Source organism: Leiobunum rupestre, chromosome 10 (genome assembly GCF_980474605.1).
Source record: "Leiobunum rupestre chromosome 10, qqLeiRupe1.1.hap1, whole genome shotgun sequence".
NCBI lineage: Eukaryota > Metazoa > Arthropoda > Arachnida > Opiliones > Sclerosomatidae > Leiobunum > Leiobunum rupestre.
Window position 1 is genome coordinate 25,637,094 of NC_143393.1, and position 19,445 is coordinate 25,656,538.

The window sequence follows — 19,445 nt, forward strand, 5'->3', positions numbered from 1 at the left end:
TATCTGATGTCCATTTGTTATGTTTATAGATAAATTAACATACTATGGGCAGCCAAAGCTCAAAACCTTACTGGGATATGAAGGGGGAAAGCTTCTTTTCTCCCCTACAGAGGGAATGTGGTGGATTACTCTTCTATAAGCCCTCATAGGAGGCAGATCATGTATAATTTGTAATAATAAAGCTTAGAATATTAGTGAGCAAAGTGTAATCAATGCATATGCATAAACACTACAAATTGGCGACGAAGATGGGATATAACACCCTCAAGTCTTCAAAATAGATTCTAAAACGTGGAAAGGTGAACGAAAAAACATTCGAACACGAGGACGACCGAATATTCCCACTATAAACAAAATGGGAATCTTTGGGGTGCTACCAATGTTTGACGAAATGACAGACTCGTGGAGCAAATACGAACCAAGGCTTGATGCGTATTTCATAGCTAATGAGATAACAGACTTGCCAGGAAAGCTGGGATATAAAGAACGGCGTTATCTGCACATACACACGAGTTGCTGGTGGAATTGTTTCACCCCGAAGATATTGCCACAAAGACATACGAACACTTGAAGTTCAAATAAGCAAAACATTATGACCCAAAGCCGTCTGGCATCATTGAACATTACCATTTCAATAGCCGTACCCGCGAACAAGGTGAAACCGTACAAGAGTACATCACCAAACTCAGAGCTGAAGGAAGAAATGCTAGACCAGCTAGTTTTAGAGAGGAGTATGTGGCATAAGCCATGAAAGCATGCAGAGACGCTTGTTCCCCGAAGAAGAGACAAAAGGATATTAAAATAATTTTGGAGAATGCAACTAAAATCTTGATAGCCATGGAAACCCCAAAAATTATATTTAGTGTAATAAATAGAGCTATTTAATTATTGTAAAGTGTTCTGGAACAGCACTATACCAAATTTTAGGGTACTGTAGGGAGCGTAAAACCAAAGCAATTAGAACTCGCACGGACCTCGTGGAATCCTGCTACAGGGGAAATATTCTTAGTCTTTCTGGTGCTTTAAGTTTAGCGCAAAGAGATAAAAGTTATTTTAGAAGACGATTATATGTTCTTTGAATAACTTAATTTAATTTTCGTAGCTTTAGCCAACTGAAGAGAAGTAGTAGATACATTTATATAGCAGACTTTAATTCAGACTATACAGAAGGCTCTGTTACACTTTTAAACAAATTTCCACTACTCCAGAACTGTGCAGAAAAAGTTAAGGAGTACCAAACTTCGCAATTAAATATACAGAAACTCTACCAATAGTTCACTGTGTAATGTAGTTAATAAAAAAATTAAGCAAATAATTCATAAACGCGTCAAAAGCTTTCACTTTTTAGCAAGATAAAAATATCCACTTTATATGTTTAACCTTAATAGTTTCCCAGGAAGCTCTGGCAAAGTTTCGGGTAATAAATTTGTAAATCCTCCGATTTGGTGCCCCTCAAAATTATGCTCCTGGGCAAGTGCCCCGGTTGCCAGGCCCTAGCTATGGCTCTGTCAACAAGCGTCAACGATCAACCTATAGCCGGAAACCAAATGGTAAATACCGTAAGGGAAACAGAGAAGGAAACATCAACTAGTAATAATAATAATAATCAGCTAGGCTTATAGCCAAGGCACCAGCGACTTTTAAAGCCATTAATTCAGGTGGCCGGGTTACAACGCGTAGGAGGGTGGTGACAAGCCCTGCATGCCACGCGATCGAGCCAACAGATCCCTACACTTACTATTACCGTTAACTTCGACAGGTTTTTATGGAAGGGGAAACCGAAGAACTTGGGGGAAAACCCCTTAAACAAGTGGGGAGAGAACTTGCAAACTCAACACAGCAGGAGTTGTTCCGAGTTTTCACCCAGTGCCACAAGCTGGGATCGAACCCGGCTCCTCTTGCTGCGAGGCGAAAGTGCTAACCACTCCGCCATAGGCAACCGTTTTGCCATGGCAACCAAAAATGATTTTGACAACACAAAATGGAAATTTTTTTACTGAATATAACATGTTAATCTGACCAATTTTAAGGGTACCCCCTGTAAAATTTTTAATCAATTTCGAACTTTTTCATTATTTTTTTATTTATATTTTCTATTTTTAGCATTTTCAAAAAATTAATTAATTTTATGTTGTAAAAAACATTTTTGGTTGCCATGGCAAAACGGTTGTCTATGGAGACATTTCCCTTCGGGGTTTTTCAATTTACATCAAGGTCTACCAAACCCCCGAATTTGATAAAAATCAGTGAGTTACACCTCGGGTAGTCTCCTTGTAAGTGGGGAAACTAAAAAGTAGTAACTTACTAGTGAGGTGACACCGGATATGGCAAAGTATTAATCCCGTAATGGCTCTGTGGTACTGATTTTAGAGGAATGTAGTGACAATTGATCGTTCGTCTGCAATTTTTCCGATTGAATCGTAATCTTAACTGCTTTCTCTTAACTTTTAATTTCCGAAATTCAGACTTAAATCAGGACTTTAATCAAGATTAAAAATTTAATCATGATTTAATCATTTTCAATCTGTAGACCGGAAAAGCTACATATTTTACCCTTCAACTGGACCGGTTTTTCACTCATAAATATTTGACCAAACGTTTTAAATATTTAATTTGGTATTCAATACCCAAAAATGGTATTTGCACATCCGTAGTCATTTATGTGAAGCCCCGAAGATGATATAATCCAACCCCCCTTTCGCCAATTGAACCTAAAAGAGCACCCTTGCAATTTCAATTTAAGCCTTTTAATCGATTCTTTTTATGTAACAGTTAACAGCCTCTTCAACGATTGAAGCTATGTGAAAACTTACCGCGTAAATATTGTTGTTTGGTTGTCCTGGCGCCCAGTTTTGATAGAGAAATCGAGATGAGTCAGTCCACATGAATTCGTAAGCGTAGGGCTTTTTTTGAAGTCCAATCCAAACATCCACTTGAACACCCCAGAGCAACGAAGTGGCTACGACTGTTAAAGACATTTGTGGGTTTTAAGTTGAGAATTTTTATTGCCAGATACGTTTTTCGTTTTTGGGTATGACACGAATCCTACGTCGCTCTACATTTAGCTATCTGTAACTGTTTTGACTAACTGAACACTTCTTTAATGTAATTATCGACATATAGTAGTATAAAAACATTATTCTTGTAGAATAATTTAATTTAAATGACATGAATTTGTGGATAACTTACTTTGTTCCTGTTCGTTTCTGATGGAGAGCAAAGTGCCCTTGTTGCCTTTCGTTTTGCACGAATTCAACGCGTTCGTAAAATTGGCTCTTTCCTTCGCTTCACCGAATAATTTTACGCATTTGTTTCCTGAAAATAAATTTTTCGGAATATTAACCAAAGCTACACTGCAAATAAATCGTTCACCTTTAGATCACTATTGTACACATTGGTAGCACATACATGTGATCTGTATATGTTCTACAAAGTGATCCCATGTGTGCTTTTACGATCTCTGAGTGTTCACTCTTTTGAAAATATCGCTTACCTATCAGTGATCTTAAAGTGATCAGGGTGCACTTAAAGAACGCATAACACATTTAGAACACTAGTATCAATGGTTTGGTACACTAAATTATCACTTTGAGGACACCACGTTGTAAAATTTGGTACACCACATAATCTCTTTTCGAACACTTTAAATTTATAGTGCAAATTGGTACACTAAGCGTAACATCTAATTGTTTATATATATCCTCTTAGCAGACGCTAAAGCTTGAGCGTCGCTGCGCCACCTAGTCTCATTTCGGTAGCGAATTGAAATTTCATACTTTTGTTTTATCGCCATTAGCTACTGAAAACTTTCGTTATGCCCCCTTTCGGCGGCCATCCACGACATGTAGAGGATACAAATACGTAATGAAGTCAAAGCTACGATAACAGGGGGCTTAACAGACGATTGATACACGGTGATCCCACTTAGCAGAAGCTAAGCAAAAGCTTCTGCGTCACTGGCGCCACCTAGATTCGTTTCAGTATGGCTAACACACTTGTTTTCAAACACGGACAGTAGGCGACGACTCTTATTCCTGTTTTTCTACGCACGGCGTCTGTAGGCCCCGTGCATGAAAAGAGAAGATACAAGTAAATTCAAAATCGTCTGCTTAACTTTTAATTTATCCAAGGACTATAGTGTAAACTTAATAAAGCAAACGAAAATGAGAGTCACATGTGGTATTTTTCCTCATTGCGGATAGCTATAATGTTGCCAGATATCTAATCTACGCCAGGGGCCTATTGCCTTACATATTTATTTCCTACCCATATCGGTAAAACCAAGATTTTTAACGCACGGGGTCTAAGTGAGCAAGTGAGCCAATTTTGTTGCGCTGGTGATCTTTTAGTGATCCACCTGTACACACTTTTGAATTGCTTAAAGAACGTATTATTCACGCTTGTAGATCACTATAGTACACTAGTTACACACACACGAAGTACTATGTTCCAAATGTGATCTCTTGGTGTATAGTGATCCGATTTTGTTGCGCACTTTTAGCGTGCTTTTAGTGATTTACTAGTGAACCTTTTTTTTGCAGTGTAGAGCTGAGGCTCAAAAACTGTATGGTTGTTCCAGAGTTTCGCTGCATTTATTTGAATAAATATAACAACTGTTATTTACGAAATGGTATCAATTAGATCACTGTTATAGTGTAAAAAAATCTATTTGTAAAAAATCCCGTTAATTTTTAGATAAAAAAGTTAGCACTGAAGTGTCAATTTTCATCAAGTTTCATGATTGCCAGGATAATTAAATGGTTCCCCAAACGGTAAAAACAGGTTTAAATATATTAAACAGTACCGTTGCAATAAGCGAACCCCACCCTGGCATACTTTATTAAGAAAAGCTTTCGGCAATCTAGAAACTGTCTTCTGATAAATAGTGATTCTGCAACGGTTGAATCATTTCAATCAAACCCCCTATAATTTGGGCCTATATGGTTATTTTTCGGTATATGACCATGGCGCTATGAGGATATATAAAATTTATCGTTGTTGCCAGGAATAATGGAATTAAAATAGCTAGCTGACTTGGGCGGATTATAAATATTTAAAACAATTTTATTATATTTAATTAAATTCTTGATATTTAATTTATAACAATATAACCAAAGGGAAGACAATTTTTCCGTACATCCACCAGTGTCAAAAGTAATTTTCCCTTACCAGATCGAATCCATCCATTAGGGCAAAACCCTGGATCTCGGGTGGTCGGCTTCGGAGTAATAGTGGTTGGTGGAACGCCAAATGATCTTTTGCAAATAAAAGACATTTTCTTGCTACACAAATCCAGAAGCCATTGACCTAAAATAAGAAAAATTGTAAAATGTTAGAACAGTAATTTTGTCTGGGCAAGCGAAGAGACTACTGTCCGAAAAGATAAATGTTTCGTATTTTATTTCGCATTTACCCGTTTGTGCACATCTTAAATACGATCAGCTTCGTAGTAGCAGCCGCAGATGGCCATGCAATAAATACTTAAGTTGTCCATTGAACTCGTTCGCGTTAAAAACAAGTTTAGTAGGTAAATTTAACTGCGATTGGCTTTAAATGATTTCTTACTTAACATTCATGATGAAATTCTAAAACTGAGGTGGTGTTTTAGTACCAGTAGTAAACTAATTGGCTAAGACAATGTTGCATGCCTCAGCAAATAAACTGTTGGCCTTCTATCAGTAATTTATCGAGTTCTTCCAAAATGCGAGTCATAAACGAAGTGTTCAGTAGGTGTACTGAACACTTCGTTAATGTAAATATCATAATATGGACATTAGAATTACTTTGAAAAGCTAAAATTAAATTGAAATATTAAATATATTTGAAATGTTAAAATTTATTTGAAATGTTGAAATTTATTTGAAATGTTAAAATTTATTTGAAATGTTAAAATTTATTTGAAATGTTAAAATTTATTTGAAATGTTAAAATTTATTTGAAATGTTAAAATTTATTTGAAATGTTAAAATTTATTTGAGATGTTAAAATTTATTTCAAATGTTAAAATTTATTTCAAATGTTAAAATTTATTTGAAATGTTAAAATTTATTTGAAATGTTAAAATTTATTTGAAATGTTAAAATTTATTTGAAATGTTAAAATTTATTTGAAATGTTAAAATTTATTTGAAATGTTAAAATTTATTTGAAATTTTAAAATTACATTGAAATATTAAATATATTTTAAATGTTAAAATGTAATTGAACTGTTAAAATTTATTTTAAAATGTTAAATTTAAATTGAAATGTTCAAATAATTTTAATATATTAATCTAAATTGAAATGCAATACTAGAATCAAAGAAACTGTTTAAGACTTTCACGACCGAGAGATTGATATTCAAATTAATTCATTGTAGAAATTTCTGTCTCACTTTGCACACAATTATTCTTAAATGTTATAATAGTGTTTGGTAAATTAAGATGACCTAAGGAAATGACCTCTACCTCTTTCTTGTTGAACTCGACTGACGGAGACGCATTTTGCGTCTTTCAAGAGACGCGTCTCATTGGATTCTTTCAATGCGTCGAAATTGAGCAGAGTATCGTCAGTCCATTCAAAACCTTCGTTATTCACGACACTCAATCCGATCCAGTAATACGCGTAGTATCTATACGTGGCACTGATCTGTAATTTATATAAAAATATATATATATATCGAGATTAATGCATCACTTAAATTGAAAGAGTAAGTAACAACGGTATTTGTTTTAAGTGTGGCATTAATGGTTTTTCCAAAATAGTGATTAAGGCACCACTTACATTGAAAGAGTAAATAGGAACGGCTTTTGTTTTAAGAGTGAATTATATTAGACTTTAATTTTTTTTTGGAATTGTGTGTTTTTTTTGTAACGCGATAACTAAAGATAAAACCAAGAAATGGTAAAATCTTTGCTAAGATATAACTTTATTTACTGTAAAGGTTTTATCGTTATTATATAATATACCTTTTGAGAAACGTCAATAAAACATTAATACGTAGTTTAGGCACATCTTAAAAAACATTCTTTCGTATTAAATAGATAATTTGAAATTTATTATTAGGATTATATATAGTTTAGTAACGTCACGAACAATTGAACCGATCTATGCGACACTTACTCGCTCGTCCCAATAAAACTTTGTATCGTAGATTTTACTTAAGCGACGTTCACACTTAAGCGGCAGAAATCGGTTTGAATCGACTTAAAATGATTTGGCCTGGTTCATACAACTCCTTCGAAACGTTTGGAATCGATATCAAGGTAAAGTGTGAACGCGGCTTAAAACAAATAACATATACCTCGAACCACTAGTGCCGATTTCGTAAATTGCGATTAGACTCTAAACATAAACGCGAAAATTGTTCGTACCGTGTTAAATATGAAATTATTTTCGTCGATGGAATGAATCGAAACCAAGTGGGCGCCGTTATTGTTGCAAAAATCGTTGGCGTCGTACCAAGAATAAGTTCCGGAAAATTGCTGTTGAAAGTAGTAACAATTGTCGTCGAAGTATGTCCAGTTTTTGAATTCTGGTCCACAATCTGTTCTTGGAGCCAAAGCTAAGACGTAACAAAAGTATAAATATTTTGCTGTAGATTTAGTGCAGTATACTGAAACATGAAAATATCTACCCGATACTAAGATAATTTGTAAAATGGCTAATGGAAGTTGAATAATAAATAATGGACCCTACAAATAATCGAGTAGAACAAGATAATTCTACTACGATTAGCTGTTTTTTATTTCATTCTTTAACATTCATAATGTACTATTTAAAACTACTACCCACAAGCCACAGTCGCAGGTCTAATGCCAAATTTCAAACTAGCCTTTGGTTATTATTTAAAGCTGTTTACTCATATGTTTTGCTACAACAGGGAAACCATGAAGAAAAATAGAACATGAACTGCAGACCTTTGGGCGTTTTACCATTGCTGTTATCGTCCGACATTTTTTTCGTGTCTCGTGATATATCACGCCGCACACTCTTTGGCGCGCACCTGAAACGTTTTAAATCTTGGCAACCTGTTTTGATCCCACTGTGACACAAATAGTTAGTAGTGCTTAGCTGTCGTGTGACGTTATCTACAGACTAACTCTATCCATTTTGGTCATAAAAACGAAATTTTTGTTCAAGTTGTTTTGAAAGCAATACTTCTCTATAAACCTTAGAATCTAAGTGCAATTCACAGTGCTTTTTTCAACAACGTTTTACAAATTAAGGTATTTAAAATGGATAATTAAAGCAACTATGTCTCTTGGTATCTAAAATATGTAATGTGCTTTATTATTTTGTATTTAAAAATTCTAAGCGATTAATATAAAATAAATAAAATAAATTTATTTGAAACTCACTGGTTGTTGGAACTGGTGTTGTTGGTCCAGGCGCTACACAGGAAAAAATGAACACTTTTGTGAAATAACTCATACTATAAACTTTCTACAGAGGCCCAGGGACCTTATTCAAAGTCGTTCGTTAGCTATAACAATGGTTATCCATAGAGATAACATAGGGTAGCAATCTCTACGCATCGGGACCCTCAGCTAGTTGTATTGCACGTATAATTCTTACAGTGTAAGAAACAATTTGCAAGATTAAGATACTGTGAATATAATAATAATCAGCCTAGGCACCACCTTAGGCCTAAGTCATCAAACGACTTTTGAAGCAATTAATTCAGGTGGCCGGGTTACAATGCGTAGGAGGCTGGTGGCAAGCCCAGCATGCCACGCGACCGAGCCAACAGCTCCCTACACTAACAACACTGCAAATCTTTATGACATCTGAAGAGCGCCTAAAAACATCGGTTGAACATATAAAATGCCTACATATGTCTTACAGATGTTCCTTACGTATGACTTAGATGCTATTTACTTATTTACAAATGCAATACAGATGTTCAACGTGTACTCTAAGTGGTCTAATCCGTACTATTTATGTCCATAGGACATCTGTTGAACATGGAACATCTATGTTGCATCTAAAGGGTCGTTTAAGGAGCGCCTGTGTTACATATTAATATCAAATAACCTATGTCTTGCCCTCTTGTTGAGATAGCTGACAGCGGTTTTCAAAAAGTAACAGTTAGGTCGTAGTATAATCGGACTTTGCCAGAAATTGCCATGCAGATAAAATTATCATCACAACAAATAAGTAAGTAGAATTTCATAATAATTAAGTAAGACTTAAATAAATAATGAAGTCATTAAAGATGAGTAAATATATGTATTGTATTTTCATATAAACAAATGGCCTAGGCTTAACTAAATACAAGTTTAAAAAAATGGCACACCTATAATAGTATTTTCACCCTCACTTACCCAATACTGACTAATTATATTTAGAGCAATAATAAGGGTGGTTAAATAATTTTAGATTAAATAGTTTTATTTCTGTGGGAAATTGGCATGAATTAAAGTAATCGCGTTGAACAGAGGTACAGTGTTTTCAAGTTGCTTTTAAATATAGTTGAAAATAGGCATTGTATTCACTCATTGATTATGGTAGAGGATGGACAATTTTCATTTAGGTAGTTTTTTCAAATTTGAATTTGAAATTTTAATACCCTGCACCTGAAGTCTGAAACGCTTTGTAGGTTAAAAATAAAGTGGTTAAATTTTTTTGGGTTCAATAGTTGTATTTCTGGGTGAAACATTTGCATTTATTAAAGTTATCGTGTTGAACAGAGCTTCAGTGTTTTCAGAATTAAATGTAAGCGAAGATTATGGTAGGATATAAAAAAAATTGCCTAAATGAAAATTTTCTAAATTTGAGTTTTAAATTTTGATATTCTGCACAATATATTATCATTTATTTAAAACTCAAATTTGAAAAAGTGGTCAAAATGAAAATTTTCCATTTTTTACCATAACCAATTGGTGAACACAGTCTAACAATTCCTATGTTCAACTATATTTAAAGTCAACTTCACTTACATTTAATTCTCAAAACACTGAAGCACCGTTCAACACGATACCTTTTAATTAATGCAAATTTTTACCAAGAAATACAACTATTGAAGCCAAAAATATTTAGCCACTTTATTTTTAACCTACACAGCCTGTCAGACTTGGGGAAGGTTGTTTTTAGTGAGGGTTCATTCACATTTGAAAAAAATTGCTTGAGCTTTAAATAAATGGTTATAGGGTGCAGGATATTAAAATTTCAAACTCAAATTTCAAAAAACTACATAAATGAAAATTTTCCATCTCCTACCATTATCAATAAGTTAACACAGACCAATAATGATTATTTTTAAATATATTTAAAGCTAATTTACATTAGGTTTAATTCTCAAAACACTGAAGCTCCGTTCAACACGATACCTTTTAATAAATGCAAATTTTTACCAAGAAATACAACTATTGAAGCCAAAAATATTTAGCCACTTTATTTTTAACCTACACAGCCTGTCAGACTTGGGGAAGGTTGTTTTTAGTCAGGGTTCAATCACATTTGAAAAAAATTGCTTGAGCTTTAAATAAATGGTTATAGGGTGCAGGATATTAAAATTTCAAACTCAAATTTCAAAAAACTACATAAATGAAAATTTTCCATCTCCTACCATTATCAATAAGTTAACACAGACCAATAATGATTATTTTTAAATATATTTAAAGCTAATTTACATTAGGTTTAATTCTCAAAACACTGAAGCTCCGTTCAACACGATACCTTTTAATAAATGCAAATTTTTCCCAAGAAATACAACTATTGAAGCCAAAAATATTTATCCACTTTATTTTTAACCTACACAGCCTGTCAGACTTGGGGAAGGTTGTTTTTAGTCAGGGTTCAATCACATTTGAAAAAAATTGCTTGAGATTTAAATAAATGGTTATAGGGTGCAGGATATTAAAATTTCAAACTCAAATTTAAAAAAACTACATAAATGAAAATTTCCCAATCTCCTACCATTATCAATAAGTTAACACAGACCAATAATGATTATTTTTAAATATATTTAAAGCTAATTTACATTAGGTTTAATTCTCAAAACACTGAAGCTCCGTTCAACACGATACCTTTTAATAAATGCAAATTTTTCCCAAGAAATACAACTATTGAAGCCAAAAATATTTATCCACTTTATTTTTAACCTACACAGCCTGTCAGACTTGGGGAAGGTTGTTTTTAGTCAGGGTTCAATCACATTTGAAAAAAATTGCTTGAGATTTAAATAAATGGTTATAGGGTGCAGGATATTAAAATTTCAAACTCAAATTTAAAAAAACTACATAAATGAAAATTTCCCATCTCCTACCATTATCAATAAGTTAACACAGACCAATAATGATTATTTTTAAATATATTTAAAGCTAATTTACATTAGGTTTAATTCTGAAAACACTGAAGTTTGTTCAATGCATAACCGTTAATTTATGCAAATTTTTCACACCGAAGCAGAATTATTGAACTCAAAAACAATTTCACTATTTTCATTTTAACCTACACAGCGATTCAGACTTGGGGAAGGTTGTTTTTAGTGAGCGTTCAATCACATTTGAAAAAAAATTACTTGAGATTTTAAGTAAGTGATATAGGGTGCAGAGTGTTAATATCTCAACAAAGCTCAACCACTTTTGAAATCAGGTGTACAAATCAGCAGTGAAATCACTTCAAATCAGTAGCTTTCATAATGTTAAATCAAAAGTGAAATCACGTAAAATCTGAAATCAGGTGTACAAAATTTTGCAACAGTGAATATACCATCAATTGAACCCTCATTAAAAACAACCTTCTCCAAGTCTGACTAGCTGTGTAGGTTAAAAAATAAAGTGGTAACATATATTTGGTGAAAAATGTGCATTAAAGTTTTGTGTTGAACTTGCAGATTCATAGTTTCCAGAATTAAAGGAAAAGGTAATTGTTATTAAATATAGTTGAAAATAGGCATTGTTATTCTATGTTCACCCATTGTTTATGGTAGGAGATGGAAAATTTTCATTGAAGCTTTCTTTTATGTGATAACCTTTATATATACAAATTTGAACCCAGAATCGCAATTATTGAACCCAAAACATATTTAACCACTTTTTTTCACCAACTATAAGCTTCAGTGTTTATAGCCTGTAATTTAAGGGAAATTGCCTTTAAATATAATTCTTTATTAGTCTGTTATCACCTATTGTGTAAGGCACCGTTTAAAAAAAAATAATTTGGATTTTTTTTTATTTTGAAATTTTAGCAGTTATTTAAATCTTTTCTCTATTTTTTGCAATTGAATTTAATCATAACTGTTGGAAGACAAAAAACCCACCTTAAACCCTAATGCTTAAGGTTCATTTATTAAAATTATTTTATTGTTTAGCTGCAGTACACTCAAAGAAGACATTAAATCGAGATTGAAAAACGTTAGACTATTAGAATTTGTATTATGTTATATGAACTACTTAATTTTAAATAGCCAGAAAATTACATTATGTTGAAATTAAAAAAAGTAAATGTGATTGATGTTAACCAATGTTAGCATTGTAATTTAGCCACTGTAAAAATTGTGAATCTATTTTTAGTAAATTTTGTTAACTTAAGCTGTTTTAATTCTATATAGCTGTACCACGTCTTTGAAATAAATTAGTTCATTCAATAATTTACTTTCATATATTTATATACTGTACAATTAACAACTTGTTTACTGTAATTAACACAGATTCAATGTTTATAATAAAAAAGTTGTGTAACATTTACAACTTCTGTGTTTGCATTTCTGCAACCTTTGCTTCTGTAAAATTTACAGAAAAGGTGTAAAGCTTTTGGACAAACAAAGTTAATTTTTTAGATAGACAAAGGTGTGGTAATAATTACATCTTTTTTCTGTAATTTTTACAGAATCAAATCTGTACAATAAATCAAGTTGTTGTAAATTAAAGTACTACAAAAACGAACATTAAGATCTATTTTTAATGTAAAATGGAATTCGCCAACTAAAGAATTGTATCAAAAAAGTCAAATTTTAAATATAAACCAAGTATTTAATTATTCCTGTATAAATTTCATCTATAAGAACATAAATAATAGACCAGAATATTTATTTGAACTGAAACAAACGAAAAGACTGACAAGGTCAGAACAATTTATAGAACCTCCATATTGTAACACATCTAAGAAAATAACCTCTATATTTTACTTTGGAGTAAATATTTACAACCAAGTACACAATGTTCTCGAAGAATGTAAAACTTATCAGACCGTAAAACGCCTTATAAAATCGAGCGTTTTAAAAAACGCATAATGAGTCATAAAACGTTTTTAAAGTAACTAAATTGATCTTTTGGTTTTCTTATCAGTGATTACGATATGTTAAAACAAAAATCATTTTTTATGGTATTGTTTGTTAGTTAATTTTTTTTTTAATATTTTGTTGTGTTATTGTAGTTTTTTTTGGTTTTGTTATATGCAAATGTACACAAGAGGGCTATAAATCGCTTGACGACTTGGCCCTCCACTCCACATTAATGATTTAAATTAATAAAACGTATTTGAATTTGAAGTTACAAAACGTTTGTAAAACTTACTACACATGTTCTGTGAAAAGTACTTTTAGTTTTTACTGTAAAAAATACAACCCTTTTACTGTTATCCAAAAAAAAAAAACCAAAATAAATGGTAAGATTTACAGAAATATTCTGGCACGAAGTGCTTCCAGATATTTTCTGTAATTTTAACAGAACTTTTTTCTCTGTGTATTTTTGTTTACTACTATCTGTGAGCCCATTGTCGTTAAATATCTGGACGACTATTGATGAATTTGAGCAAATGTTTTCTATATGTTCATTTGATGTGTCTTCAATTTTTTCGGTCGATGCCAGATGTTATTTAGGCGTAACATATGCTCTAATTTTGTTACGATCTCGTTCCATAGATGTTACAATAGAACATCTGCAGAAGCACGTAAATTGCATCTGGAGTACATATATGTTACACATAATTGCATCTTCTGAACACAAAGTGCATATGTTCATGTGTTAAACAGGTGTCAGGTGCTCTAATTTTGTTACGGTCTCGTTCTATAGATGTTACAATATGACACCGGCAGAGCACCTAAAATGCCTTTAGAGCACATCAGGAGTACATCTACCGTGCACATAATTGCATGAACACTAAAAGTCCATATATGCAAGTGTTTAACATGTGTCAGGTGCTCTAATTTTGTTACGCTCTTTAGGTGTTTTTTAAACGTGCTGTAGGTGCCTTAAAGATTTGCAGTGAATATATTGCCGTTAATCCAGAACTTGCAAACTCAACGCAGAAGGAGTTGTTCCGAGTTTCCTCCCAGTGCCACAAGCTGGGATCGAACCTGGCTCCTCTTGCTGCGAGGTGAAAGTGCTAGCCACTACGCCACCTCACCTCCTTGCTTTAAGAGATGAAGAAAATAGTGAAATCCCCTTCTTGGGGGGGGGGGGGGCTCTGCTACGGTAAATGGTATCCACCCAAAAACCATTTGGTTAAAAATAGCAATGTCCTTTAAACCAAAACGTCACGTCCTATATTACTCTAGCCCATAACAGTCGTGAAATCAACTATGAGCAAGGTCTTTACAGCCCATAAAAGTCGTGAAATTAAACTACGAGCAAGATCTCTAATTATATTCCCATAAACGTAATAAACTGGATTTATTTCTTCAGAGCAGGTCACTTGTCAACAAATATGCTGAGTTGTAAGACTTATCGTTGTTTAATATTGACATCTAAAATAAAAATAATACAAAATGTATCTATTTATTTCAGTGTATATTAAAGATATGGATTGGATAGTTATGATGAAATATGTGATTACAACGTTTTTTATATTTAAATATTTATTGTTTGTTCGGAAAATAATTTTGAATCGGTTGTTTAAAGGATTTTAACTCAGTAAAACACTTACATATTCGTCGACAAGTGATGTGCTCTGATAAAATCCAGTTTATTACGTTTATGGGAATATAAGTAGAGATCTTGCTCGTTATTTGATTTCTCGACTTTTATGGGCTGTAACGACCTAGCTCATAGTTTGATTTCAAAACTTTTATGGGCTAGCGTAATATATGACTTGACGTTTTCGTTTAAAGGACCTTGCCATTTTAACCGAATGGGTTTGGGTGTATTTCCCACCTTTTTATTTATAATAATATAAGCAAAGTCTGGTAACGCGAAGCCAAGGTTATCAGATCAACTTAGGAGAAGATGGAAGAACGGATTCACGGTTTGTACTGTGTTTATTACTCCTTGGCGTCGTTACCGACTCGCTGAACTGTAAATTTTCGCCGTAGCTCAAGAACTATCAGATTGAAACGTTTCCTTTGGAAGGCCGCAATGGGATCCTTAAGTGAAAATTGTACCAAATTGCATTTAATTCGGTTCAGTAGTTTTTCGCTGTAGAGCGGTCGGCGACGAGAAGATGGAAAAAGAAGAAGAAAAATTCAGCCTAACTTTGACTCATTACTACCAAATTTCGATTCAACCCTGTTCGATGGAAATCATGGAATATGTTTGGCTCGTGCCTGGAACCTTGTAAACGATACATCACTGGTTTTGATATGACCTAAATGTTTTGATAAATGTTAAGTTAAAAGGAACCAGCTATGGACTGTAATGCAAAGGATGATAAAAGTAGCGAATAAGTAGATTAGTCCATTAAAAGAAGGGATCATATAGCTAAACCCTAAACAAATGTTTTGAGATTCGAAGGGGTAAAATCGGCTTCATTCTGGTTCAAGATAAAACAGCAAGTTCTGTACCCGGACCTTGATTAGGGACTAAAGTACCTTGTGATGAAATATATAATATATATAATATATATATTAGATTGCCTTACTTTTCTCAACTTCACAGATGTAACCTCGACTTTTGTAGCAATTGACGTTGTTGTACTTAAGTTGGTCTCTTAAAATTTCGACGCAACTTTCAAGATATGAAGAACTCGGCTCTCCAACAGCCCAAGGAAGAAAATCGGCTGCTGTGCCGTCTTCCCACACGTAACCTCCTGCAAAATAAATTCATCATTGCAGGCTGCTTGTGGGTGTGTCATGATCTCTTTGCCATAACAACGAATTTATAGGTTGGAACTAACATTATGAAACCCATAATGTTCACGTTATATTTTGCTGGATCCGGTAGCGTTTCGTGATCTGTGACGTGAATTAACTCAAGCGCGTCGTAGGAACATGGGAAGGTTGGGTATTTATTGCCATTCCAAAATTTTTATTTGAGTGGCAAAAATTTAATTGCGCCCTATAAATTTTAGTTGACGAGATAAATGTTAAAAAACTCAATTAAAAAAGCATTCGCCCTATACAAGAAAAGTTACAACTTTCAGTAATTTGATCATCTACGCCAATATAGCTTTGGTATAAAAAAGCACTTCAAATTGACTTTGCGCCGTACAACTTCTAAAACGTGCCAAAAAAGAATGTAACATCTGCAAATAAAAATTAATGAGTCAGTCCCATATCTGTCGTTAAATGTTTTCTGAAAGTTATATCTAGAAGTACCGCGAGTTTGTAAAAATATGTGCTCCAAAATTGGTTATTTTTATCATTTATTAAAATTCTTGTACAACAATAAATGAGTCCCAACGCGAGACTGGCAGACCATCGATCTTTTCACCACATGATACGCCTTCAGGAGTCAGAGTCACCACAGCCCAAACAAAAGTTAAACTAACATAAAAAAGACCACCGTCCAAAAGGTTTTTTTTTCTCGAAAAATAGCCCAAATTTTATTCTATTTTATACCCAAATTTTCAAGAAATAGAGTGGAAAATTTTACAAAAGTGATAAATTTCAATCAAATAATTACAATACATAAATAATAACAAAACCATAGCTACATGAGTGTTACTCTAGTCTATGCTAGGCTCGTGGAAAACTGAAAACCATGCCCATTATGATTTTCCTTGTCTAATCGTTCTTCATTATCCCGATAAGTGGGAAAAGTTTACGCTATAATGGCAGGCTCTCTACCTCTACATGTTAGTGAAGAGCCTCTTTCGGAAAACACTAAAATATATTATCTCTAAACCAGAGTACATTCTTGTTCACGGGTGGTAAATTATCAGTTAATAAATGGTTCATAAAGTTAAGCTAACGCAGTGAATACGGAAAATGTTGGAAAATAATAAATAACCGTAAGTTATTAACAAAGTTAATTTTAAATGGACAGTTCATCACCTGGAATCAAAGGAAATTAACGGAATAATTTATGTGGGCATTTTGTAAAATATATATTTAAAGGGAATATAATCACCAGAGCGTTATTTAGGGACCCTACAAGCTACAAGCGATAATACATGTTACGGGGTGAGGGAGAGATCAAAGATAATAATAATGCTTCACCGGAAACTAAATTATCAATTACCAGTTACGCTAGCACTTTGTTGTTGTTCGCTGTGGAAACGCGTTCGCAGTACCGGGGCCAAGTGTAATAAAAACCATGTTCGTAGTTTCTCGAATTTTGAAAAAGGGTTCATTGTTTTTAAAATGCCTGAATTCAAATTCGGGTCTTTTATAAGACGGACCGAGCGCTAAGGTTTACGTTAAACGTCTCGGAATTCAAATAGCAGGGTTTCCACCAAATGTTCACGGTATAAGTCTTATTATCAATTTGCGAAAGCGTCGGGTTGTTTTGGACCCGGGCTATCCAGCTTGCCAGGAAAGTGTTCTAAGCATAATTGAAAATTAGAAATTCAACTTAAGTGGACGCGTATATTAAAAGTTAAGAGTTTTACATTTTGGTTCTTACTAAAATATAACGAGATTTCGTGTTCGATTTAAATTATTTCATAGAGGATTTCAAATGTTGCCACTTGTCTATTATATAAGAATAAATACGGCGACCGAGCTGTGAACTTGGGTCCTTTTGCTTGGCAGGCGAGTGTTCTACCTCAGAACCACCGACAAAATTACGCTATAATGATATTTAGAAAAGTTTTTGGCAAAAGTTCGTTTTCCTTTATACGCTTTTATAAACGAATTGACGTCAATTTATTCTATAATATTTTTAATATATATAAATATTAAATTAAATTTAATTAATTAATTATTAAATACGGTTGCGGTCAGGAACCGAACCCAGGTCATATTTTTAGTGGAGTGTTTACCGCTGAGCCATTGACTTTCATGACGCCTTATTGAAAATAAAAAATATCACAGGCAAACTCTTACGAGGAGAGATATATTTTGGCTTCCCAACTTGTTATCATTTAAAACTGAAGAAAAATATTTATATATATAATTATTATTATTTTTCATAACCCATTATTTCAGTGACAAAATGTACGATTTTGACCATACCAACTACATTAATGGTTTTCGAGTATGCTCTACAACTTACTCGAAACTTTTCGTCTACCACCTAGCGTTCCAAAAATTACAAATTCTAAAACCATGAAAAATTTCACAATTTTTCTGAAATTCACAAATAACAACGATCTCCAACGAGAGAGTTCATACTGAAAATTTCTAGAAGGTATAGTTTTTGAGAAAAATGCCCCAAATTTAATTTAATTGACACAACCAACCTTTTCTATCTCTGAAGAGTCCGATCCAGACGTTGTTTTTCGCCGCAGCTATTTCACCCTTCATTAAATCCAATTCATGCTGACTGTGAAAACCGGCCAATTTCGTTCCATTTCCTTATAATATAATATATTTAACATATAATATAGATATTTACATATAAATATACATACATATACACATACAAGATGTTTCAAAACGTTATGCAAAACGTTTAAGGGGCTGTAGGGGGTGAGTTGCGAAAGTGTGCCTCTTAATTTCCCATTTTCCTACGATCAGTGAAAGTAGCGCCAGAGAGCTTCAAAGTGTGGAATACTAGACCCTGGGAGTAGGCTGCAACAAGCGCAAAACCAAGCAACAGGGAAATGCGAACATTAAGGTTTGGGTTCGTGTAAATTAAACAAGACGTACGCAGGTCAGAATACACACAATCCTTCTAATGTGTTAAGTTTGTTTGAGCTATTCACAGCAACCTGCAACGCCGGTATCACAACCAATTTATATCCACGGCCACACATAATTGTATTTACACTTATTTGTTACTTCTGGTCATACGTTGGAAGCATCGCGTACTGCTCCGATAAGTGTCACACTTATTTGTTACTTTTGGTCATATTAGAACGGCATTGGAAAATTCCAGAGAGAAATTCGCGTAAAGTCTCTATAACTGCACGTATTTCCAATGTTGGAAGTTGATGGGGGTACTTATACGCTGTCCAAAAAACCTTACTGAGAATTAAAATTAAGCAACGAAATTGCAATTATAGGTTATATGGAAACGACCGCTATTCAAAAATATAACTTTCATGCAAATCGGACTTAAATTAAGGAACGTTATGTCGACTTTCAGGGGGAAATATACAACCACGAACATTGGGGTCCCGTAAATAACCGCGAAAACTATACTTAAATTTAATATTTACTGATATAATATTAATATTATATATTTACTGAATCCTAACCTA

The 19,445-nt window shown here is 33.4% G+C and overlaps 1 protein-coding gene across 2 annotated transcripts in view; it reads right to left on the bottom strand.

Moving 5' to 3' along the window:
* Positions 1–19,445, bottom strand: part of LOC149925202 (macrophage mannose receptor 1-like) — a 72,130-nt gene that overhangs the window by 18,162 nt on the left and 34,523 nt on the right. For both annotated transcript variants that reach the window (XM_090161106.1, XM_090161107.1), the window contains 8 exons: positions 18,483–18,596; positions 15,780–15,947; positions 8,339–8,371; positions 7,352–7,542; positions 6,446–6,626; positions 5,170–5,307; positions 3,190–3,315; positions 2,814–2,965 (listed from right to left, as the gene is read on the bottom strand). In XM_090161106.1, coding sequence (XP_090017232.1) covers positions 2,814–2,965; positions 3,190–3,315; positions 5,170–5,307; positions 6,446–6,626; positions 7,352–7,542; positions 8,339–8,371; positions 15,780–15,947; positions 18,483–18,596 — 1,103 coding nt within the window. The remainder of the gene's footprint in view (positions 1–2,813; positions 2,966–3,189; positions 3,316–5,169; positions 5,308–6,445; positions 6,627–7,351; positions 7,543–8,338; positions 8,372–15,779; positions 15,948–18,482; positions 18,597–19,445) is intronic.